Raw genomic sequence first — 27,768 nt, 5'->3', positions numbered from 1 at the left:
TTGTCTTCAGAATCCTGTCCTACATAAAACCTAGATAGTTGCAGAAGCTTCAAGTAACCAACCAAAGAGGATTTAGAGAATTCATGTCAGGGCTTATTGAGTGCGAGTGTCCTGTGACAACAAAAGAAGCTTGGCAGTCAATAAGGAGGTTTTGTAAACAAACCAGCAATAGGATTGCAAAACCTTTTTAGCAACTACTTCTTGAAGCTGTTACAATTAACTTGGACCATATTAAGGATTTAGTTATATGTTTTGCCAGTTATACTGGTATTTTTAATATACTGTTTGTAGATTAACTCTCACCACGATCCTCCAAATAATTATTCAAAATAAAACAGTAAGATTGAGCACTTTTTGTATGTAAGCTAACTTACTGCACATTTTTTTTTATTAAGATGCAACTTTGCTAACATAAGATAAACAGCTAAATAGTTACAGATATAAGAAATACCTGTTCATGTAACTTATTGTATTTATATGAATTTCCAATTTGGCATGCTAATTACAGAAAGTGTGAAGCATGTTAGATAATTATCATGTTTTATGCAGTTTCTCTGCTCTAACCCCTGCCTTCCCTGAAGTGATCTACCTGTCACGTTTTGCTTGTGGTTTGGAGGACCCAAATGCAGAGGCAGAGAGGCTGAAGTGAATACTTGTAGTTTTAATGATGAAAAGAGTTAACAAAGGCAGTCCAAAAATCCAACTAAAAATGTAACAGACCAGAACCATGGAGACATCAAGGGAAAACACGTACAAGGAGCCAGGGAGAGACGAGGTGAGACGACGACAGCGATGACAGGACCAGCAACAACAGAGGAACCAGCAAAGAGTGAGAGCAGAGGGAGAGCATACAATATATAGCTGACAGAGACAAAGGCAGGGCTAACAAGCTGACAAGGAGCAGGTGTGAGAGGAGACAACGAGGGAGCCAAGGGGTAAGGAAAACACACACACACACACACAAGAGGGTAACAGAGGACAACAGAAAAAACATGAGAACATAATTCTAGAAATTACAACAAAACTGGAATTAAACCAATAAAACTAGAAAACAAGGAGCAAAGTAAAGTACAACAGAACCAAGACCATGACATTACCCTGCCTATTAGCCTAAAGAGAGTTTTTATATATATGTATCTTAAATCTTATGGAAGCACCAAGGTCTTCTAGAAATCAATATCCAGTTGAATTTTTTTTTTTCTTTTTTTTTTTTATGGCCAACAAAGTACTGTACATATCAGGTCATAAGAAAATGCACATAAAACACAGAATTTAAAGAAGGTGAACTTCTTTGAATAAGGAATATGGAACAGAATGGCTGTGTGTCGCTTCTTTATGTTTGAGACATTGTTAATCTGTTATTTATAAAAAGATGGGGTTGTCTCTTTGTATTATCTTTGAGGTAAAAACTAACTACCTGTGTATCTTTTCCTCTATTTCATCGCACTAAGATTAGAAGTGCAGATTGATTTTGTCTTTGTCTCCTGCTGTTCAGCAGTGGTCATGCCTATTTGTAACCCACAGCGACAGCATTGCTTGGTAACCGTTAGCAGTGGTGACAGCTGTGATTGTGGGAATCAGAGGTGCTGGAAGCAGAAAATTTGGCAATTAGATACACATGATACAGAGCTAAGGATCACAGCATGGAAAGTTTAACAAGGATGCTTCAGACACAGCATATGGAAAGGCAACACCTAACATTAAACTGGAACTAGATTGCTTGTTTAAATGGAGATAAAATAATCATGCCGTTCAAATTTTTATACATTCCACAGTACTCTTAAAAACTATGACAATATTAAAAATTAAAGGTTGCTTAAAGGTTTTGTGCATATGGAAGCAATTTTATGTACCTAACACATATGCAAAAAAACAAAGTAGATGTTATTATGACTATGCTATTTTATCAAATTACTTCTGGAGCATCCTATATTGCTCTGTGAACAAATGCCAAACATTGTGCTTGGACATCAAACAAAAGTGTGAAAAAAGCTCAAATAATTTTTCTAACTGTTAAATCTGCACTCATATGGAATAAATGTACAAAAAAATCCATATAAATGTAAGAATTTATTTTAAACATCAGTTAACTCAAAGTCACATGTAATTTAATTCAAAACTCTTGTTAAAACTAGTGGAAAACCAAACATATAAAGTTCAGCATGGATTTTATGCTTGTGAACCAAAGTTCATCTTGAAGGCTTTTCAATTACATCAAATTAACTTTTAACTAATTTACAGCAATTGGAATGGGTTCAAACTGATTCAAATTGTAAATCCAAGTAGGTAAATAAAACATGCTATAGAAAAGGAATATTTTATTAAAATATCTGCCAAAATAAGAAACCAATAATCTTTTAGACAATTTAATTTTATTATATTTACATTTTTTTATTTATTTGAAAGGGACACCATGCATTAATGTATCAATAAAGTAGTTTGGAGAGGAGGGAAAGCATTTTGTTACAGCAGTGTTCAAAGAAAACCAGTATGGACATTGGTCCTAATTATCCTAAACAAATATAATGGCTTATGGCATGACAGTAGTATATAATATAGTATATTATAGTACTGTTATGATGTCTGTTGCTTAGCTATGTTATTGTCAGTAAGCAATGGATCAATTGACGGAGCTGCTCTTGACACTGAAAGGTTTTGAAACTGCAATAACATCATAAGTATGCAACAGAGGTGTTGCATGAAGGACTCACATAGTACTTTCCCTTCATTTCCCAGTTGGAGCAAAAATTGCCCTTTTGGTCCAAACCAAACAAGTAGAACAAAGGACTTTTCTTCTGTGAATACACCCCCTAAGTATCTTAGTTTAACAACACTAGAAGCTTGACTGATTTAAAATATTAAGCAGTGGCTTATAAGACTCAAAATAATAGCCAATATTTCCAAAGACAATCAAATAAATGTCTCTGTATAGTTGTAACACCACAGTCTTGAATACTAGCAATTATTTTTCAATCGCATTACATTCTTTCCAGGCTAAATGCTTTTTAGTGTCTTTCAAACATGGGATAATTGAGTTTTTGACTCTTGGCCTAATATTTCTCTCTTGACAATTCTAAACTGGGCCGACCGGAATGTTGACCTACAGCTATCCAAAAAGGCTGAGAACAGGACACAAAAGAGTCATACAGTCAATAAGACTATTTTCTGCTTTGAAAATCTAACACAGAGGCTCTACTTACTTGTTTTATGTAATAACGTAAAATAAAAGAAAGACCAAGCACCGGAGCAATGTAAAACTACTTACAATCCAGACTTTCCCATCAAATACTAAAATGATGCTATGAAATTTGGGTAATACTGAAAAAAAAAATTGCATAGTGTAAATGTTGTGTATTCAAGTACTTGACATTTTTTAGTTAGAGACATTTTGCTTTTATTCAAATAAGACAAATTCTGCACATTTCACAATACATCTGTAAAACTAAAACACAGGTAAAAAAAAACTGCAGGATCTATTTTACAAATCAACTTTTGTGTTTGGGGTGTGTACTTTAAGCCCTCTAGAAAAAAAAGCCTTTGGCATTTCAAATGAAACAAGATCGTGTGAAAACTTAATTTACCTTGACAAAATACTCAAGTTTTTCTAATCTTTGTAATCAATCGAAGTTCTAAGCGTAAATTGCTGCCAGCAGCAAGGAGTGAATTATTACTACGTAGTGCAGCCTTATTTCTTCATGCTACAGGCTGAGAACAAGACATTTAGAAAAGGCTTACTAGTATGTTTAACAAACACAAATTGGCAACAATAAACATGTACAGAAAATGTATGCCTTTATAAGTAAAAATGGAAAATGTTTGACTTTAGTTTATGAATGATCTCATAGTCTTTCATAAATATTTTCAATTTATATGACAAAAAAAATTACACATCTTTTTCATGTTGAGTAAAAACTCATGCCACGAGTGATCTACATGTTATTCCTATGTAGAGGCACATTCAGGTGAAGTGACACCATAATGGACATGCAGCAAATTCAGCTTGAGTTGAAAAATTTTAACCTTTTTGTCTAGTCGCATCGCAACAACCAATCAGGTGTTGGATTTGGCATGAAGTAAAGAAGAACCAAGTACCTACAGTAAGGAAGGTTACGTTGAGTGCATTTCTAGTTCAAGTATATGAAAATTACAGTACCTCCTATTTTAACATATAATGCATTGGAACATCCGTGATGTAGTTATGGTTTTTTAATATGGTTAAGCTTTAATGCGTAATATTTCATTCAGATAGGCTTTGGACAACATGACATACTGTAGCTCAATGTTGGGCAACTTTTCCTTTGAGATTTAATTCTGGTTTCATTTTTCAGATGAGCACATTAATAATTTCAGGAAAATGGCCTGTGGTGTTATGCCTGGACAGAATCTGTAGAGAAGATCACTCAGCTAAAAATTTATTAATTAATTAATTCAAAGCAAACTGGTACTGCAGGAACAGAAACTGATTGGAACTGGAATCACTGTGGGGAGGGGAGCAGAGTTAATGGCAGAAAATGAATCTGTGGTGTTGAATGAAATGAAACACTGTGGTGGTGAATGAAAGCCACTCACATTCTCAGAAGCCAGGAGATTGCACTGGCTCTGATGATTGATCCCAGGGGCTCAGTTTGGATCACTGAATGACTGAATACGATCTTGTCTGTGCTAGACAGAGCTATTGCTAGCAAGGAGTCATAGTTACGCCAAGGGTCACACATACAGAAGTAATCCACAGGGCAACGATTTCCAGAAGAACTAGAGGATAGAGGAATCCGAAATCAAGGCGAAAGAATTGGTAACAGGAGGGACACTAACCGGGCTGAAGTTCTGATGGGGACAGAGGCAAGGGCAGATTCAAGGTCTGACAGTTGACAGAACAATCCGCACAAGGGCAAAGGCAAACAGACTTGGTCTGGAGCAAAGAAGGATGTCAATGTCCAGAGATCAGAAGCCACTAGGAGTATCATGCAGGGGCAAGGCAGGCAAGAGAAAACAGAAACGAGACAGGTTGAGATCAAGAGGTCAAAACAAGGACTACTGGAAGGTGGGAGAGCAAGGAATATAATAATAATATATTGCTCCTCCCAGTAACTCCCAGTAATTTGGCTAACACAGGTGTAAGGGCTTAGACTTGATTGCCAGTGCAGCAGCGGGACGAAGGAGTAACATCATGGAACTGCACACAGCGGCTTCTCAGGCAGGAACAGACGGTATTCATTGTGCAAAGAACACATTGAAGTAACATTAGATGGAGATGCTCAATGTTCTTTGTTGTGATGAAGTTCCCTCAAGTTCTGAAGGATATAGAAATGATAGTGATCTATACCAAAACTGCTTCTTTTAAGAAATCCAGAAACATCTAGATAAAACTTTGATTGATTGTTTAGCATTTGGAGAAAACAAAAATGTATTTTATATACTGTATCTCTGGTATGGATGGCAGTTTAAAGGTTGAATCATTCTAACAGACCAACAATGAATAAAATTTATAGTAAAGAAAATAATGCTAAGATGATGTGTCTGTATACAGTATTTCCTAGATTAAAAATGTTTCTAGCTTCTTCAGTTTATTTATTAATTTATTTTCTATCAAAATGGTTGATATTTGTTAAAAATAAGTGCAGGGATAATTTTGATGAAGAATGAAGAGTTACCCGAAAAAGTTTTAATGTCATTGAGATGCAGACTTATTTTCTGCTTTTGTTTCTAGCATTTATTATAGACAATCTTTATTATTTATGATACATTTAAAAACATATTCACACAAACAGACCACCTTGGGTTGACAGTGCTACTGCCAGGTGGTAGAGCATACATGATCTTGTACTAACGAGTGCATAAGGCACTTATTTATATGTTTGTTATAATTAGATTGTAAATAGGCATACATGTAGTTGAAATTTGTTTACAATAAGTGTATTGGTGATGAAGGACATCAAGTTTGTGACACGCATTTACATTAAATGAAAAAAATGGAATTAAGAATGTGCATACATAAGTGATGCACAAGGGAATTCTAGCTCTGTTCCAGCTCTGCCTGAAACTGAGCTGTAAAACTGTAAAACTGACGAGGGTACAATGCAGGGTACAATGAAATCTCAAGACTATCAAGATATTCTAATGAGAGAAATATGCTGCCTTATGTTTGAAAACTTGGTCTCAGTCACAGCTCATAGGTCTTCAACAGGATGATGACTTAAAAAATACAGCCAATTACAGTGTAATTGGCTTTCATTAAACAAGAGCATATATATATATATATACAGGTGCTGGTCATAAAATTAGAATATCATGAAAAAGTAGATTGATTTCAGTAATTCCATTTAAAAAGTGAAACTTGTATATTATATTCATACATTACATACAAACTCATATATTTCAGATGTTTATTTTGTTTAATTTTGATGATTACAAATGACAACAAATGAAAATCTCAAATTCATCATATCAGAAAATTAGAATATTACTGAAGACCAATAAAAACAAAGGATTTATAGAAATGTTGGCCAACTGAAAAGTATGAACATGAAAAGTATGAGCATGTACAGCACTCAGTATTTAGTTGGGCCTCCTTTGGCCTGTATTACTGCAGCAATGCGGCGTGGCATGGAGTCGATCAGTCTGTGGCACTGCTCAGGTGTTATGATAGCCCAGGTTGCTCTAATAGTGGCTTTTAGCTCTTCTGAATTGTTGGGTCTGGTGTATTGCATCTTCTTCTTCACAATACCCCATAGATTTTCTATGGGGTTAAGGTCAGGAGAGTTTGCTGGCCAATTAAGAACAGGGATACCATGGTCCTTCAACCAGGTACTGGTAGCTTTGGCACTGTGTGCAGGTGCCAAGTCCTGTTGGAAAATGAAATCTGCATCTCCAAAAAGTTGGTCAGCTGCAGGAAGCATGAAGTGCTCTAAAACTTCCTGGTATGTGGCTGCGTTGACCCTGGACCTCAGAAAACACAATGGACCAACACCAGCAGATGACATGGCACCCCAAACCATCACTGACTGTGGAAACTTTACACTGGACTTCAAGCAACGTGGATGAAGTGCCTCTCTTCTTTTCCTCCAGACTCTGGGACCTTGATTTCCAAAGGAAATGCAAAATTTACTTTCATCAGAGAACATGACTTTGGACCACTCACCAGCAGTCCAGTCCTGTTTCTCTTTAGCCCAGGCAAGACGCTTCTGACGCTGTCTGTGGTTCAAGAGTGGCTTGACACAAGGAATGCGACAGCAGAAACCCATGTCTTTCATACGTCTGTGTGTGGTGGTTCTTGAAGCACTCACTCCAGCTGCAGTCCACTCTTTGTGAATCTCCCCCACATTTTTGAATGGGTTTTGTTTCACAATCCTCTCCAGGGTGCGGTTATCTCTCTTGCTTGTACACTTTTTTCGACCACATCTTTTCCTTCCCTTCGCCTCTCTATTAATGTGCTTGGACACTGAGCTCTGTGAACAGCCAGCCTCTTTAGCGATGACCTTTTGTGTCTTGCCCTCCTTGTGCAAGGTGTCGATGGTCGTCTTTTGGACAACTGTCAAGTCAGCAGTCTTCCCCATGATTGTGTAGCCTATAGAACTAGACTGAAAGACCATTTAAAGGCTTTTGCAGGTGGTTTGAGTTAATTAGCTGATTAGAGTGTGGCACCAGGGGCCATCAATTTTGAACCTTTTCACAATATTCTAATTTTCTGATATGATGAATTTGAGATTTTCATTTGTTGTCATTTGTAATCATCAAAATTAAACAAAATAAACATCTGAAATATATGAGTTTGTATGTAATGTATGAATATAATATACAAGTTTCACTTTTTAAATGGAATTACTGAAATCAATCTACTTTTTCATGATATTCTAATTTTATGACCAGCACCTGTATATATATATATATATATAAAACAGTAGCTTTAAGTGCTATGATGTATTTTATTACCATGGATCTGTTTATTCATTGCTTTTCTTTGTAAATTTCTTTCTTTCCTAATCCACAGATTTTTACCTTTTTTCACTCATGTTAGATTTTCTCCTGAGTCTGCAAAATCAATTTAACTCACATTTACCAAAACTAAAAGACAGCAGGCAGACACACACAGTAACATCAACATACCTCAGCTTTAATCTTATTGTCTCCAAAGCAGAGATGCTGCAGGTAAGCTGCAGCATTGGACTGCACTGATGGGAACTGGTGCTGCAACATCTGGATCACCTCTGGCAGCTCCGGATCTCTCCACCCAAACTCTCTGTGGAACAACAGACAGAGGCCCTTTGATTTCTTTAGCACATTAACAAGACATCCAACTGAAACTTTCTTCCCGATATCCCAAATGCTTGGGGTTCAATTATTTACTTCCATGTTTACAACACATTTTAAAGTACACACAGACAGGCTCAAAGGAATCAAAAGCTGTGAAAGATGGTAAGACAAAACTTTCTATTTCTCTTTTTAGCCAAATGCTTTTATATTGCTTTTTAAAAGAATGTAGTACTGAAATACTTGATTCATAGAAATTATATGATGAATATGTAGAAAATATGCTAAATTCTTTGCAGCACACAGAAGATGAGTGGTAAACAATGAGGTCAGCGGTTTAAGCAGAAACTGTGGTATTATTAAAAATTGAGTAAAGAGGCAAGAATCAGTAATTAAATCTGATATACAAAGGATTTGGAGTTCAGTCAAAGATGCCTCTGAGAAACCCATTTAGCATTTTATTAAAAAAACAAAAAATAATGAAGCTGGATTGATTCTGACTATTTAGACTCGTATGCCTTTCTTGAACACCTGCCAATGTAAAACTCAGTTACAATGTTAAGCAGAGGAAAACAAGTGGGCAAGCCCAGGGCATAATTATGTGCATTACTTATTTAAAAATAAACTTTGAAGAGCTCCTTCTGCTTAATTAGAAATGTATTGTTATATGAGCAAGATCCAAGAACAATCCAAAAATGTAAGGAACCGCACAGCAGAGCCTTACCACTGCTAGAAGGCTGTCTGCTGTGGAGGCAGGTTGAGTTATGCTCTGTACTTTTAGCCATTAGAAGTTTATACATCTCTTAACACAGTGGACAAAGTGAAATAAATGTTTTGTCCCTTGGTAGCACTCAGGAAATGCTGTCCTTTATTGTGTTATCCAGTGCTAATGATTGTTTCGCTACAGGCCCATAAATGAGGAAATTACGTTTGCACACACACACATACCACAACACACCACCGTGTACCTTTAACCTAGTGTAATATTTTCTCCAATAACTACACTGCCCATTGGTCATCTGAACATGCCTCTCCTATTTTAGAGCCTTCAGAAAGCAGACTACTTTTAAAGTGATTTGACAAAACCTTATGTTGAAACTTTGCAGCTCCCATCGATCCAAGTGTCTGATGATTGATTTTGCTGTTTCTGCCTTTGTGGTTACAGTTCTGTGACAAAACGTGGCTCACTGTAATCCCCATCAAGCTATCATGATTTGTTTTACCCCCAAGCTCAGCTAACCCAAGCATGAAAATATTGCAAATATACTATAGGAGAACTGACGTGCCTCGAGAGCTAAAATTGATGGGGTAAAGGATGGTGTGGCACTTTGCATCCAAAGTTTTTACAGCATAAAATACAGCACAGACACTCTCATTTCTGTTGGGTCAAGCGACTGCAGTTTATGAAACATCTGTGAAAAGCAGCACATTCACAGGGAGTAAACATGACTCTCAAAGATAAAGCAAGCTCCAGCATGGACAGCTCTTTATCTGCCAAATGATAAGTGTTCAGTCAGCATGAAAGCACAACTGAAAGAGGAGGTAGAGGATGGATAGATAGAGTGAGGAAGAAGAAGGGATTCCCAAGGCATTTAAGGGATTTAGGAGGAGAGGCCCTCTAACAGAGCTCCTTAAATCACAGAGCCAGATACCATCAGGGCAGTTTGTTTGTTTGTGAATGGGTACGTGGCAGGTTTAAGGTAGGCTCATTAAATGTCTTCCAGTAGACATGGATGCTTCACTGACTGTATGTGTGTGAGTATTTGTAGATCTGTTTATATTCTCTTGACTTACGAGAATCCAAAAAAAGGGGGAAGAAGTGCTATTAGTGTTTACGTGTGTCTTGGTGTGTATGGGTGCGTGTCATCCATCCCCTACAGCCTTTCAGCTCTGTCAGTGTGTTTAATAGAAAGCAGAGTGATCTGCTGATAAGATAAGCATCATGGCTCACCATTAATTAAAAATCCCTGGTAGGGATGGAGATGGCAAACAGGGAAGAGGAAAGGAGAGGAAAAAGGAGAGGGCAAAACACAGAGGGAGAATGAGAGGAGGGAGTTGATGTAAGTACCAGAGCATTCAGGGGTTCAACCGGCAACAGGATGCTGACAAGAAGGGGAATATTTAAAAAAAGAAAATGTAAAGAGAAAAGAAAAACAATCCTCAGACAAGATGTCAGTCATGTCTGCCTCAGTGCAGATATGACTGAGAACAATGGCCTTGGTTCATGCACACAGAGGTGACATGTTGCTGATGTAAAAATGTAGAATGCAAAAAAAAAAAAATAAAAATGCAAAAAAAAAAAATATATCAAAGACATAGTTCTGAGAATCTTGGAATAAACACTATGTACTCCGAACTTCAGATAATTTCCGAGTAATCTGAATTAAAATGCGCTGTTGCTTAAATGGCACCTTCTTTATATAACTATCATTTTATGACTTGCTTGGAGCTCTCTGCTCTTGATAGACTAGTGGGAATGAAAATTAAGTCTGCTTCTGTTGCCGCGCAGAGCTTCGTGTTCCCCGTGAGATGGGTTTGTTTGCAGTTTCTTGAGGCATGCGGAGGCGTGATGCAGCAAAATACTTTAGTAGAAAACATTAGGTGTGGCAGAATAGCAGTCTGATAGAGTGAGAAGGAAAGGCAGGTGGCAGGGGAGAATGGTGTGGGAGAAAGGGTGGAGCTACAGACAGAGTGATAAAACGGGCACAAAGGGAAGAAGCTCCCATTGAAATAAGGCATTTTTTTTTTCAAAAACTCAAAGCTAGAAGATGCAGAGCTGAAGATGTGACAGTGATTTGCATTATTTGTGTACACTTACAATGATGAGGATCTTGCAACATGAGCACATACCATGATCAAATGTTGATATTAACCTTTCTAGATAAAATCCAACTGCTGTAGTCCCAAACCCCAAAACAGAAATTTGAACAAAAAAAAAAAAACGTTTTCCCTACAGTTCTATTGAAAGACAGTTTAACATTGATGTGAAATATTATTGTGAAACATGATAGGGACACAACATTGAGGAAGGTATTTAATAAAACCATGATTATTGTGTAACCAGCTACATCTGGCAGTGTAAAAAAATATTCATGCACACAATCCTAAGTTGTTTTAATTCAATAAAATCTATAAAGGAGTGTTTTTGGCATTTTAAAGCCTGTGAAATTCTGCATTATATAAAACATATTTGAAAATTAGTTTTTACTAATAACCCTGTCACACTTTTGTGTAGTAGCCTTTTATTTGTGTTGCATTAGAAAACATGATACCTTAAGAAAAGAACGCTCGTTATACTTTCCTCCAAAATAATTGACAATGTGGCACTTATTTGACACACTGGAGGAACCTGGTTGCCAATGTTTTTTAATTTTTTTTTTGCACATATTAAAAAATAACCCCAACAGGTTCCACTGCTCAAATATGTAATGTAAGTTGGACATGCACACTACTGTTACAGAATCAATCCAAAAGCAACTCAGATGTGACATCAATGATTACCATAAATTTTAAGATACTGTAGAGACACTTTGATTAATTCATTTGGTAATTATCTACCAAGAAGTAGTCAAAAAGTAAGGTTCAATTAATCCTTTAAATTGTAAAAAAATATAAAATAAGTTGTAAATGTCTCCAAAAGAATGTGCTAGACGGACTGTCTGGCTTCTTTTTTGTTTAGTCTGCCAATGCCACTATCTTTAAACCCCCATTTTTCTTTGCTTTAACAAACACACACAGTTTTTTTTTTTTTGCAGTTGTGTAGTTTACTGTTGTCTAATTATTGCAGAAAAGTAGAAACTACGACTGTTGAGTGGATGATGATGTCCAGGCTAATTTTTACTGAGGAGGACATTTATGCAATGATCTCATCTAAGCCCCGCTTGCAGCCAGATTGACTGAAATAAACATTCTGCACACTACAAAGCCAGTGCATGAATAGCTCAAGAAAATGAAGCAGGACCACAAGAGGCTGAAGGACCACAACAATTGTAATAAATCAGACTACAGGCCAAAACACTGGTATGAGCAACTAGATGTGATCCTGTGACACAGGCCCGCATACATGGTCACCAGAGCCACAAAAGACTGTGAAGTAGGTGCTGGAGAATCTTTGCCAAGAAGAGCTCTTGGACATGGACTATAGTCGAAGTAAGTGACTTGTTCTTAAATGTTCTTTATATCCATTATATCTTGCAGCAGAAGGAGGTAAAGTTTGTACTGAAACATGCCTGTGCGCACCCACAGTGTGTTACGCAGTGATCATTATTGCGCTCCTACATGTGGTGTTCTTTACGATTACGTTTTTTGGCAACAATGCCGCTACGTTGATTTGCATTATTGTCCCAGGGCCTTTCACAGTGATGGAACATGAACATGATAAATTTGTCAGGTATACCTGTTAGTCAGGTATTATAAAAGCCAGGGGCTTTTAGTGGGAAAGGGACTATATACGACATTAACTCCTGTGTTAACAACACTCTGCCCCTCAATATGATGTGCTGTTTTTCCAATACAATTTACTGGATCAGTCCTGAAATAAAGGCTCTCCTTAAGGAGAACAGGAGAGCGACCAAGGGGAAGCTGCAGCCTGCATCAGAAATTCAAGGATGAAAAAATATCTACAAGAAAAAGACAGCAGGGTAATTTCAGGTCATAAAACAAACTCCCAGGTGGGGGGAGATTGAGGGAGGATGAATCATCTGCACGTCTTTCAGCAAGTTTTATGAGGCCTCTAGCCCTCCCTTCAGCCGAGTTTCCCCTGCCTCAACCCAACTTCTCATTGATGACTGCCTGTCCCCCCACCCCCAGAACTTCACACCTCTCAGCCGTCACCCACTGCCTCTGTTTTGGAGGACTCCATCCCACGGCCCTTCTCCCACACTACCATCCTGTCACTTTTAACACTTCAGGTGAGGAACAAGCTGTGAAAGATCAATGTGCGAAAGGCTCCAGTTCCTGATGGCATTAACTCCAGATCGACTGTAAGCTATCATGGGATAAATGTTTAAAATGAACCTGAAGCTGGGGAAAGTGTCACTGCTGTGGAAAACCTCATGCGTGGATATAAAGGACCCTTAGCAGCTACAGGCACAGATAGCACTGAGCTTGCATCTAAAGAATATCCTAAAGATGGTGGTCCTCTTCCACTGTTACTTCAGGGTGAAATCTGTTGGATCTGCTGCAGTTTGACTATTAACTTGGCATTGGAGTAAATGATGCCTTCATCTTCTTCCTGCACTAAGTAACTAACTTCCTGCGCTGTGCATCAGTAGAAGCCTGAAAGCACAGAGTATCATGTTCTTTGATTTCCCTCATTCTATTAACATCATCTTGTCAGGACTTCTGAAGGACAAGCCTTGCAGGGACACTATTCACTGATGACCTCTTCAACCCTCGGTTTCAGAAGTTCTCAGTTGACTCCACAATGTTTAGCCTAATCATAGGTAATGATGACTTAAAGTAAAAACAGATGATGCAGGAACATCCAGGGAACAATAAACTGGACAGAAGTAAATAATTATAGGACCTCAGGTAAATAATTACCAGTAAAGTATCTTTAAAGGAAGAGTTTGAGTAGATTCTAGCTACTTAGGGGAATGAGATCTCAAGTGCAAGGGGCACTCCTGATAAATGTGTTTGACTGTGGTGGCATATGCCATGATGGCGTAGCTTTATGTAACAGCAGCTTGTCTACAGCTCAGAGAAAGGAAGGCCAGCTCTATTCTGGGATGCCTCTTTGACCATATGCATGTGTTAGGAGACATAAGGATGTTGGTGAACATAACCTCATTGCTGTACCTTGCCTCATACACCAAGCAGGAAGTAGTTGCAGAGCTGCAGAGTGCCTTTAGCTACAGACTACTGTATCCTAAATGCACAAAAGTGTGTTATTATTGCAGGGCCTTCCTCCAAGCAGCTGTTAGACTTTATAGCCATTGTTCCTTCCAGCAAACTCAATAAATGTTTACATCCCTGCTGCTCTTCAGTTAGCTATTCTTCTCAAAAGAATATATATAAATATATATATATATATATATATATATATACACAGTACATATATACATACGTACATACATATATGTAGGTATGCACTCTATATGTGACACCAATGTCCAGTCACAAGGGAAATGCTTGTTACTTTATATCCAACAGGTGAAGCATTCTTCCGACGGTGCCAATGTTAACACTTACAACTGCACCTCCAGAACATAATCTTAGCTTAGCTGGGACAGACTACAGACATAAACTACCCTCTTAGCACAAAACTAGGATAAAATGGTAATGTTTTCCCAATCTTGACATTACTCAGCAGCCCTTGGCTCACAGGACTTTAATGACTGGCGGAAAAAGGACACCAACAAACTGTCCCAAAGCTACTGACTGTCAACAGTTAGTCGTGACCCATTATGCAGACCTACAGTTCAGAATTCATGTTTATCTGAATAAACACTTATTAAACACAAATAAATCTTATTAAATATTATTTATTTTCATCACCAGTTATCATAGTAGAAAACCTTTCTCAAGCACTTTTTCATGGATTTTGGAAACAGCAGATGAGCCCCTGGTCTAACGCCCCACCTGGCTTGAAAAACATATTCAAAGACTTAATTTTCTTTATTATTTAGGCAGCACACACATCATCCTTATCTTACTTTATTCTTATCTTGTTTCATTGTTTGATCTTACTTGTAGTTTCAGGAAAGAAACAGGAGATGAGCCCTGGTCTAACGCTCCACCTGGCTTGAAAAACATGTTCAAAGACTTAATTTTCTTTATTATTTAGGTAGCACACACATATCATCCTTATCTTATTTTATTCTTATCTTTTTTTTTATTAAATTACTGTAATTCTGATTCTTTGATTTGGCAGAATTCAAAAGAGCCATTATTAATCTAGATTGATTCCAAGATTACAGTGAGATTAATCTAGATTAAAAAAAATAATATGCCCACCCCTATATATATATATATATATATATATACATATATATATATACACACACACGATGTCTTGGTGTGTGTGTATGTGTGTGTGTGTTTTCCTACTATTCTATCGTCCCAACTCAGTCATTGTCCCTCGTCTCTTTTTGGTCCTCATAATCAGACCTTAACCTCCCTTGATTCGGGGGATATATGAAATGGTTCAGGTTTGTACTTGCAAGTGTACATCAATCACTCCCACATAGTCTTTTGCTATTTCTCTGTCTTCTAGAGAGGCTTTTACCAAAATGTAATTGGAAAATGATTAAGTATTCTTTGCTGTTCAGTGTCCTTATGGAGCTTTAACCCATCCACTCTTATTGGAACTTATCGAATACTTGTACTACACAGTATAAAAGAAAAAAAAATCAATGTTGCCTGATAATCTTGTGCAATTATTCTGGCTGCTATCAGCAAATTGCAGTGTTACAGATTACAAGACAATAATTAGACTACTGTACACACATAGACTGGACTATATTTTTACATTGATTTGTTTAATATTGCTATGGACACCTCCAATGCTTCTAATATAACAAAAATAAACTCTGTTCCTGATAGGAAGTGCTGAGTTATGTACACTGATTTTTAATAGTCAAAGCTTTGTAAATTCTCTTGTAAATGAATAGTTTCAGCTATCAGTGGTTTAGAAAATCCAGGCAGTAGAAAATTGTAGATATTCCAAAAGCTCTTTTCAAACACTATGCAGAGCACTACTAGCTCTCATCCTCTATTTATGCCATCTAATATGATGCATGATAGTAAATCACATTGTCAACATCAATCATTTAAGTCTCCCAAGCCCATTCCCATCCATCAACATTGGCCACAATGAATCTGACTGACAGCACCACACAGGAAGCCTGTTCTGCTGGCCTTAATCTGATTGGACAAGGCTAGCCGTGTCTGTTAACTGATGGGAGGGTCAGGATTGGGCAGAATGCGAGTGTACATACCAAAGCAGAAGCTAATGAAGATCAGAACATCCGTCTTCATTAGGGTATAACAGAGAATGGGGAGTTATTTAGAGAACACAAGAAAGCATAGTGAGGTGAGACAAATGTTTTTCTTTATGAGGTTTCCATATAAAAATAATCCTCTTCTTAATTGTAGTTCTTAAATATTTTTACACTACATCTTTAGCCAGTCCAAGGACATCCGTGCACAGAAAACAAATTTGCAAATTAAGCAGCCCTTATAACAGCAATATGACTTTGTTATTTATAAAGACAATTTTTTTTTTAAGTAAATTGCAGAGTTCAGGTCAATAACAAATTTAAGCATATCAATTGATAAGCAAGATTACAAATAGATTGAGAGTGGTGCACAAATTATACCCGTTTTTTTTTCATCTATACAATCTAGTGACAAAAACTGTGGATTTTTATCCATTATCTTTTATTGTAACAGGGACAAAAAATATATGTACACATGTTACTGCTCTAAGGTTATATACATTTTAATATTTTAAGGTCTTGTGGATTTTAATCATGTTCATTAAATATAGAAAGCCAAATATATGTATCATCTTTAACACATAAAACCATGGTATAAATGCTGGAGTTCCTCAAGGATAAAAGAATAAAATGATATCAAATGTCAGGATTCAGACAACAATTTTAAACTTGTCCTCAATTTTGTGGACAACATTTCAAAGCCACAAAGACTAAGCTACAGTTGCATAGACCTTTTACTGTAGGTCTCACCTGAAAATTAGCATTAAAGAGGGAAGGAAAATGTAGAAATTTAAAAATATAGAAGCGATTTCAAAATTGAAAGGAACGAAGGACACAAAGAATTGAGGATAAGACTCAATAAGTGAACCAGAAGTAAGACAAAGAATACAATTATAAGGAAGATGGTAGGACATACTAAACAGAGAATACAGGGAAAGAGGAAAGAAAGAATATTAACAGAAGGACACAAGAGATAAATTAATGATAAATGGATATATGGAAGGAAGGATACAAAGAAAAGACAGGTGGACTAAAGATGGGGAATTGGAAATCAAACTCTTAAAATACTGACGTTTCCACGATTTTGTCATTCCAAACAGCTGTCTGGCTTGAAATAACTGTTATCAAATGTAAAACTCTGTAAGAACACTATCATGAGGAATTTGAAACAATGTACTGTTCTCCTTCATCCTTATTGCAGTGAACTACATTGTGAATTACATTGAGTGGTTTTTTTTTGCCAAATTAGTGGCTTAAAGCTTACCTAATAATGTAAAATAAGGGCTGCATATTTTAACTCAATGAGGACATGTAGAGTACGTCTTATTTTTATTTTTTTTTTGTGGACTTTTATTTCGATTTTCACTTTTAAAATTACGTTGTACGGCAATTAAGTTCTTATTTTGCTAAATTGATGTCTAGGTCTTCATTTTATGTTGGGTGCAAAACAGCCAGGTCAGAACAAGATCCAACCAAGTCACTGCTAATTACAGCAGCACACACCAGTGTGTCTCCTCACCCTGCTGTGATTTGACTCAAAAAATGCATTATGCTGCTTAATATGCATACCTTGTCATAGTTAGTAGACACCATACAGCACCCAATTAAAGAAATGCACATCTCTGGAGATTATTTAACATAAATAAGGTTTAAGTTCTTTTAAACCTAACATAAACATGTGTCGATGTACAACAGAGAAAATGTTGCAAAGGGCAAGCCTTTATACAGTAGCTTCAGAAGGAGCCAATAAAGCTTGGCAAAAGCTCAACAGGGGAATATTCTATAATATGAACTATCAGTGGGTGGAGGTAGGGTTCGTAACAGCTGGGCAGACAACTGGATGGACAGAATTGTTGGATACACCCTAGGATGAAATTCATCAGGAGATAAAGTGAACAACAATCTGAGTCAGCGACTATGAAAACAATTCATCTTTTGTCACCAGCCTTGTTTAAGTGTTACATATTTCTACTGAGGGATGGATACAGAAAAAGTACATGGAGTTATTTGTTTAAAGTATATGTAAGAGAAAGAAGATACAGAGAAGAGATATAAAGAATGAACTGGATAAAGGAAGAGTAGAACTTCTTCCTTCTTCTCTACAGCTCATCTCTTTAGCCCTCTCTTCCTTTTGTCTGCCCACACCATCTCACTGTTCGTCCCTTTCGCTCTGCCCCTCCCTGTCTGGACTTTTTTTCCCCCTCAATGCTCCAAGCAACCACACAGACAGAAAGAAAAATCAATATGTGTTCTCCGTGGCATCTTCCAGCTGGGTATAAGAGGCTCAGGTGGTTGAATCAAACCAAAGAAAGGTTTTAGTTAGTAGAATGAGAGATGTTGAATGAGACTTACATGAAATAGTAGAGAAAGGCGTAGCAAACAAAATCGCTGATGACAGACAGAATTTAAACAAGGTATATCAAATCTTTGTTCCCAGCAATAAGGATGCCGCAAACTGGTTTGGACGAAAGCTATTGCCCCCCAAAAAAGAAAGCTCTCCTTGTGCATGCTCTGTTTAAAAGTTGCTGTTCTCATAAATGATACAAACTCACTGTGCCTGAATGTCCACCCTAACCCCTAAATCCCTCAATCACTATATAAAGTGGTGACTATATAGTGGACTTTATAGTGAACTCAGTTACCGTTCGGACAGGTGATCACTACTTTTTGCTCCCTGTTGGTCATGTAAATGTAAATCCCTTTATTGTTCCACAATGGGAAAATTTACTCTTTGCATCTAACCCATCCCCTTGGGGAGCAGTGGGCTGCCATTGTGTGGCGCCCAGGGAGCAGTGTGAGGTTAGGGGTTTTGTTCAGGAACCCAGAGTGGAGGCTGTGGGGATCGAACCGGGTACTTGCAACTTTCTCAGAGCAGAAGATACTCTGACCACTGGGCCATCACTCCTCCACTGTGCGGTGCGTGCGGCATCTTTGTTATTAGTCACCGCTGTCGGGTAGCGACAGCCTATGGTGACAGCGGGCCATAGCAAATCCCATAGTGATTTGTAAGGAGAGCTCTCCGTGCAAAGCATTCAGGGATATATCTGCCTCTTCTGAGGCCTTTTCTTTTCTTCTCATACACTTCATAGATACTTTTTTCTCTTTCAACCCTTTCAAAGAACCAAGGTAAGGAAGGAGGGCTTCAATGACTGGGGGAGCACGTAGGACGGCCTTACGTAAACTTATCACCAGAATGATTGACAATAAGGAGGACCACTTATTTAGATGATCCAACCGGAAAGAAAAGATATATTTCCCTCTAACTTAAGTGTTTTCATATGTTAGAAAACAAAAAGTTTCTGCCCAAAAGATGTCTCAAGAGGAAAATGCAAGAATTCCTAAATGAGAGCAGCAGCGACTATTTGATTGAATGTTTTTCCTGCAGCCCTGGGGGAGAGAGAACACACTGATCTATTCTTTTTTTTCTAAGGAGTTATTAGAAGCCCCAAATTACAAAAGTAACAACAAAAAAATGTCAAACAAAAAAACTGCTGAAGTCTAGTAAGGCAATTAAAGCCAGTTTAAAACAATCTATATAATTTCATATATTTAACTCTTTGCTTCTTACGTCTGAATATCTTAGATTCTTCAGAATATAGAAAAGCAAGTATACTCTGCAATCTATTTTTCTGTGTGTTTTTGTACGTGCGTAAAAGAGTATTTTGTGTTTGTGAGGCAGCTAGTGCTATACATGGTCAAGGGGGAAATATTAGTGTGCAGTACCATGGAGCGATTTGCCAACCTAAGGAAAACACAAGCACTAGCCCAAATCCATGCAATTAGCTGAACACACAAAATCAGAGGACTAATCGAATAGGACATTAAGCTGACAGACAGGTGTTCATTATTATACAAAAACCTGAGAAGGTTGTGCAAACAGGCACTTACACAGCCTATGGAATTTATTAGCACATTGCAACTAAGCAGAGTGTATGCTTACATGCACACACAGCTTTAGTTGTCTGCACACATACGCACACAACTGCAAACACTTGCAAATAGTGTTTGTATTGAAATAACACAAATGAATGCTCTCCTATATGCACATACATTCAAAGAGCCATTATCCCGCTTTTGCTGATCATTAATTTTCAGCCAAGTGGCACTGCTTCCCGATTGCATGCAGCAATTACTGGATGTTTGCAAAACCAAACAATAAGGTTGTGAAATATACTCTCAAGTCAAACATTATTTAGATGGGTCAAAAAAAGACACTGAGGTTATCTAGACTATTAAACTGTATCACAGCCTACGCTAATTAAAACAGAACAATAGACAGTAACAATGTGGTTGCAACCATCAAGATGTATTATGCCTGTGACTGAAAAGGGAAACGATTTCTGCTTGGACATTCAAATACTATTCATGAATAATGTTTGTAGTGCCCATATAAAGGGGGTAACCCATTTTTTGTTCTGTGTTGTGCTTTTTCTGTTCTTCAAAAGAAAAAGAAAAAAAGAAATAAAACCAAACCGTGCAGTGATTTCAGCAGGATACAATATTAAACACAATCAAAGTTGATCTTGGTAACAAAAACAGATTCCCTTTCAAATACAGCTTGATCATTCCTGCTTAACTCTCTCTACATTACTTAAGAACCCCATGCAGAAGAGGCTGCTGTGCATCTGCAGCCTGGTTTCAACATTAAACAGAGAAGTGTTGGTGATTTACAATTGTTAGAGCCGTTTTTCTCTTTCTGCCTATTTGCACTCATTTTATCCTTCCAAATGGTATCACAAGAAGAGAAGTTTAAGGAAGCTAATTTTCTTTTTATCCTTTTTACACTGTAATTCTAATGTGAGTAAATCAAGTCTCCTTTAACCCAGAATAGGTTTTTAAGCTGATCACATATCAGGGAACAATTATGACAAAATTGACCAATCAAACCCCCATCTTATACACTCACTCAATCAGACAGCATAACCTTGTTTGAGCTGACAAATGAAGAGAAGATTGCTAAGAAATTACTCCCCTATTGTATGCTGATTTGTAAGCTTGTACAATTATGTCAATGTGTCTTCCTTGGCCTTTGAATGGCAAACAAAAAAGGTGAGCCGTTCCACGGTGATAATGCTAATGAGTATTCCAGCCAATGAAGATGTGTGTGTCTGTGACCAGGAGATGCCCCCTCAGGCCTCATCGCTAACGAATGTGCTACAGTGTCAGCTTGTGTCTGTGTGCGTCAAGCAAGCACAAATTATCCAGTATTATTCTGTCAAGTGAATATCACCGTGATAAGGTCAGGCATGATATTAGCATCATCTGTAGGTGTGCGTTTGTGTATTTACATGAATGTATTCCGGTCGTTTAATGTTACACAGAGACAGGCATGATCAGAGGTGAAAAACGTACAGCAACATTAGGCAAGGAGATCTACACAATGCACAGAGCTCCCATCATTTACTACCCCAAGCGCTATGAAATTTGTCTCATCAGTGTTTCCCACAATCGTGCTTGAAACAGCACCAACGATAAGAACAACAGTAAAAACAGACCTCTGGCTTGTCTTTTTTCTGGGCAGAATAATGATAAAGATGGAGGGACAAAACAGAATCGGAAACACACAGATGGCCGCAACATTTACACCACATTAGCTGCTCGGTGGATGAAGTATTCTATTTCCTGTGCATCTAACACTGCCAGCATTCAAGAAAATAGTTAGACCAAGACTCAGTCATTGCAATTAAACCCTACATTGACAGAAAATAGATTTACAGTGTTTCAAAAATGCTTTTATTTATCTAACTAAAAGAAATGTTCAAAGTCTGTACAAGAAAATGTACATTTAAAATTGAATCTATCATTATTTTGAAATCCACTTTATTTTGATTTTTTGTTTTTAACTGGAATTTTATTTTAAATTATTAACAGGCAAAACCTTCTTTAAGGTAACACTTTAAAATAAGGGAACAAAAAAATGTAATAAATACTGGAGTGCGCCCTGGGAACTAATCTGTATATAAAGGGGAGCTAACCAGTATTAACTGGGGAACACCCAGCCCAGCCTTATTATGGGACTACTGATTAGTTACCTGAGAAAGACAGTGTAACTAATTCGGAACTAATGGGTAGTACTTTACGGTATGCAAAAATATCAGCTGATGATCAGATACAGACTGGATAATGATTAGTTCCTTAGTAACTACTTGATATGATGCTTGACCTGATGAAATCTATAGAATAATAGCAAAGCAATAATTTGGTACTCATTAAATGTATTGCTAATTCGTTCCTCTTCGGTTTCTTTGGTTATTATCCATTAGTTCCTGATGAGTTGCTTATTATTTCCTTGGTAAGTACACATTAATTCCAGATTAATTACTTTGTTACCCAGGTAACTAAACAGTAGTTCCATATCAAGGTTGGACGGGATGTACCCCAGTAAGTACCAGTTAACTATCCGTTACTTTCTCATTAGTTTTCTTGGTGTACCTTATTGTAAAGTGTTACCTTTTTCAAAACCAAAATAAACTATACTTAGAGAAAAGTGTTTGTATTTACTAATAAAGGACTCAAAGTTTTTCAATTTTAGTGCTTTTCGGAAATCTCATGATGGACAAGTTGATGAAAAAAGTCTCGAGTAAAAATGAGAAAAAGTGTACAGTTTCACTGAATAAAATGCAAACAGCAGAGCACCAAGAGTGAAGCTGTCTGGAAAGTAAAAGCACTTTTTACACTTCCTTACGAAACATGCATGGGAAGCCTTCACAGAAAATCTTTGGGGAACCAGTAGAAGGCAAAATTGATGTTTAAAATGGATGGGATCTCTACTTGCAGACCATCAAGTTAACAGACCATTTCGATTGGGATGACTACTGCCAGTCAAGGGAGAGGTTTTACAAAAGCTCATCTTTCTGGAGAAAAATGCTCCTCCAAGAGCTGGGAGAACTGCTGCGGAGTGCAGGCTTAGTAGGGGTAATTTCATGAGATAAATTTACTCTCCTCAGACTGCTGCTCATCACTCCCTTCAACCTCTCTTCAATCCAAAGAGCTCTTCCTCTGTATGAAACAAATAGGTATGACCATGAATCTTAACTGTTCCTTTTAAAAAGCAGATGACAGAAGAACATTCAGCCCTCTTTAACTGCAACTTCATGGCTTCTGGGCTTACAAAGAATAGACAGGTTTGATAAGATCCACTATGACTTGATTTGTGAGTTTTCATTTTCAATCTTTCCAATCATTGTTGAATGTTTATGGAACAAGTGATTTCTATTTTATCCTTATGCAAAGGCACATTCAGAAGTGCCTAAACTGAAAAGAAAACATTTTGAATGTATACAGAGAAAAAGAGGCACTGCCAGTACAGGTGTGGTGGACACATCAAGACTGAAGCGAAATGTTTTCAGAAGATGGAGAAATTGGAACAAAAAGGGTCCTTCCAGGTAGGGCACATTGATAAGGAGATAAACCAAAGTGGGAAAGCATCAGCAGTTGCCATTATAAATGGTGTCCTAATAATGCTGGCAAGGTAGAAAGAGGAAGCAGGATACTGGTATTTTAGTTTTTCCTTATGTTGTGAGGTACAAAACAGAGTGTAAATGCGGAATTTCATCACAAGACTCCTGGGTGAAAGTCGTGTGCACTGACCAGTCAGCCAAAGGGATATCCTGCTGGCCAGGTAGCCAGGGTGCATGATCAATTGGATGCATAGTGACATGACCCCACACTGTCACATCTCTTTCCCTCTCTCTCTCCATGCAGGCTGCCACAACTATCTTGAACCCATGGACCATTTACTGGCATAGCAGATGGATCCTGCCAGCAACACCAAATGTGAAAAAGTACACAATATATGATGCAGGAGAGATACAATCCCCAGAATCATGGGTGAAAGTCATGCACACTGACCAGAGACTAAATAGTCCTTTGAAAACCATTTAGTCACCCCTGAATGTGCCTTTACATGAGGATAAAATGAAAATCACTTGTTCCATACACATTCAGTGGATGCACCATTGGGGACATCCCTTTGTCCGACTGATCAGTGTGTGACTTTCTCCCAGGAGGCTGAGGATCTAACCCTGCCCTAACCATGCCCTCTGTTGTGTACCTTGCCACACTTAGATGTGCCTGTATATATGTAAGCTATTCTTCTTAACTATGAAAAATTTTGTATAAAGCACTATATGGTATAAAGCACTATCAGAGTATTACCTAAAACATGGTGAAAATGCTGATAAAAAAAATCTGACAATACAGATAATGACAAGAAGATATTTTTAATGAAATATTGGATGATATGCTTAAAGCAGAGAACCAAATAAAACATACAAAAGATGTCAAATTCCTATTTCTAAAACTTGTTGAATTTTCCTGATAACATTGTATACTATACTGATAAACAGAGTTTTAAAGATTGATATGAACATTCTCTTCATTCTAAGACTTTTAATGCTTTAACGTTTAATGTAAATTGGTAGAAACTGCAGCTGTTACACTTAAAAAAGAAAGACATGTTGGAGTGAGAAGCTGTAAAAGGAAACATCACAGTGAATTAAATACTCCAAGGTGACTGGAAATTCCCAAAATGACAGACTAAACAATCCATTATCTTTCTGGGTTAATGAATGAATAAATATGTGAATATAAGAATGACAAACTTTCTGGCTGCACGCATTTATGGCACATATTTCATTTTCCACCTCTTTGATTCAAATGATCGGAGTTGTCTGTTTATTTGGTGCTTGCCTGATATTCACTGAGCACTGTTTCAATGACACAAATGGCTGCATCCTCTGAAGTGGTATCATTTGGTAATAAAACCTTTATTTTCTACAGCTCACCCATCCTTGCAAAGTGAAAGTATAACCCAGAATGGAAAAGAAGGAAATTACTACCTAGCTGGAGGAATGCTTCTGTGAATGCTCACAGCTTGTTTAGGCTCTATGAGACATTATGGGGAAGACTTGCAGTTGAATTGGCAGCAATACCAGCTCCAACACTGATAGCAGTTTATCCAGTAATTTTTCTTTTAAAAAGTTATAAAATTGGTCCTCTGCTGCTATAGAGTATACCATTAAAATAAATGTAGCTTGTCTTCTACGGATACTGTAGATAGCTAGAAAGCTAGCTACATGGATGACAGACGGACGGACGGACCGACCGACCGACCGACAGACAGACAGGCAGACAAAGAAAAAGATGAATGAAATTGTGAAATTTAGGCCTAGGCAATTGGCATTAAAGAAAATCTTTAAAAGGTTGTTGGGCTAAGCAAATCACTCCTGAATCCAAGTACTTATTGCTTATAGAGTCAGTCCCAGACAAGATACAGGTAACATTCCACACACACCTTCACTAAGGGTATAGATCGAACAAACACAACACTTTTACACAAACACTTAAACACAAACACTTTTTAATGACTCAGATGCGGATGTTCCCTTTTTTTCTAATTTTCAACTCTGCTGTCTCTTACTACTGCCCTGTAATCGTTTGATCAAGACCCGTGTTTGCTTTGACACACATTTAAGCATGTATCTGGCTGACAGGACTGGCTTTGTCAAATGTATGAGGTGGGGGAGAAAAAAACGTGCAAACAAAGAAGAATGTACCCTGAGATTCAGACAAACACACAGGACTATTGTTGTATGCTAGAATCACTTCAGTGTGCAGTGAGAGGGAATGAGAACAGATTGATGGAGACAAAGAGAGGAATGGAAGTGAGGGGATTTAAAGAGAAGAAGAGACCTGCCACCTAAATAGACACAAAGGACAGCAGGAGGGAGTGTGAGAGAACTATGTGTTTAGACTGAAAGCAAAGGGAGAACACACTTCTGATGTTGGATGAAATCTCTCCACCTATCCTCACTGTCATGCATTCTCTGGTGGTAGAGGTATGATGATGAGATGGAGAGAGTAAAGGAAGAGAGATGGAAAGGTGGACACATTGGAGGAGTGTTTCTTAATTGAGTCAGAACTCTTGGGATGCATCAGTATGGTATATTTTTTCTATGACTTTGCAATTTACTTTCTGCATTATGAGGAATGTATTTGTGGAATGAAATGAAATAATGACACATACTGACATAATTTTGTAAATTATTTTTATATAGTTACACTTGCCTTATGGAAGTGGGGTTAAGTTATAAGCAAAAGAAGTTTACAAAACAGAAATCCTACAGAAACCTATGGGGATAAGATGCTTACTGAGGTGTAACAAAGTACTGTGTAGAAAGAACAAGGCTTAGAATGGGGCTTGTGTCAGTCTAAGACATGGCTTCTTCCTACAAGTACTGTAACCCCCCACCCCACCCCCAAAGAACAAAAACAAAAGCTGTAAAAGTTATCAGACTATCAAAGGTTGTACAAAATCCTGATTTTTACCTGTTTTTATTATAGCTCAAAGTTTTTCAAGTCAAATTAATAGCTTAACATTGAACACAGTATTCATGCAGCAATAAAGGTTGATCAAGCTGTGAAAGCTAATGCTTCTGTTATGGATCAGAACCAACTACAGTGAGGGTATCAGTTTATGTCTGTGTTTTCACAAGTCCAATCCCCCTGACACTGTGTCCTGCAGCTTCTTTAATTCCACAGAGAAAAGCCTTTTTTTTGTTTGTTCCTCTGGACCTCGGTCTGGATGCAACGGAGAGACCTGAACTTCCAGCTAGAGATCACGTTACACATGGTGCAATCTCCAGAACCGTAGTCCATTTTTTGTGGGTGATAAGACTATGTCCCTCCTCGACAGAGCTCTGGGCTGAAAATCCAGCACAGCTTGCTGGTGATGCCCAGGAATAAAATGGCAGAGGGGCTTTTAAATATCTGTATATCGATCAACCCAGTAGCACCCAGTTTGCTGCCCTTGCCAGGTGTCAGTGTCCAGTGTTTACTTTCTGCACTCTGAGCAATCAGCCCCAGACTATCTAGTCATGGGCTGATTGCTTTACAAAAGGATCTCCTGAACTGTTTGGCTGATGTTTATGACGAACATTCAGATTATGTTATGTTGATGTTACAGCCACTGTTCTCATCTTGAAAAAATATGTTCTGCCATTTTGTTAGTGTTAGTCCTCGTTTGTCTCCGTGTGCATTTCTCACAGTCTGAACTCCACTTGTTATACACGCTGCTACTCGAATACGTGCATACCTTGGCCATCTTCTGAGACGCAGTTGGGTTTATGATCTAAAAGAATTTATGACCAGGTTTCGGTTTAGTCCAACATCTTGTGGTTTCTGGCCTGCATTTACTATCATAGCTCGCTGCTAATAGACCAGGGTCACACACATATATATATATATATATATATATATATATATATATATATATATATATATATATATATATATATATATATATATATATNTTTATTCTAACTGTATTTTCATATAAATAATGACATCAAGCAAATAAAAACTGAGCTTCTTTTTTTTTTTTTTTTTTTTTTTTTTTTTTTTTTTTAAGTAAATATGATTTAAAGTTCTAGCTAATATTATATTTATAATCTGCAGGTAACATTTGCAGCAGGTGGTCTAACTTTTCTTTATCAATTTAATGTTATGTTGGTACAAAAGTGGCAAGAAAAAGCCAATTACCAATTAAAGAGAGGGAGACCATCACAAGACTTGAAAACCT

At 37.4% G+C, this 27,768-nt stretch overlaps 1 protein-coding gene across 3 annotated transcripts in view; it reads right to left on the bottom strand.

Moving 5' to 3' along the window:
* Positions 1 to 27,768, bottom strand: part of LOC107094192 (catenin delta-2-like) — a 303,403-nt gene that overhangs the window by 89,970 nt on the left and 185,665 nt on the right. For all 3 annotated transcript variants that reach the window (XM_015389646.1, XM_015389668.1, XM_015389657.1), the window contains exon 13: positions 8,104 to 8,236. In XM_015389646.1, coding sequence (XP_015245132.1) covers positions 8,104 to 8,236 — 133 coding nt within the window. The remainder of the gene's footprint in view (positions 1 to 8,103; positions 8,237 to 27,768) is intronic.

Source organism: Cyprinodon variegatus, unplaced genomic scaffold, assembly GCF_000732505.1.
Source record: "Cyprinodon variegatus isolate N-32 unplaced genomic scaffold, C_variegatus-1.0 Scaffold20, whole genome shotgun sequence".
Lineage (NCBI taxonomy): Eukaryota > Metazoa > Chordata > Actinopteri > Cyprinodontiformes > Cyprinodontidae > Cyprinodon > Cyprinodon variegatus.
Note: the sequence above shows the minus strand (reverse complement) of the source record. Positions and strands in the feature narration are given on the sequence as shown.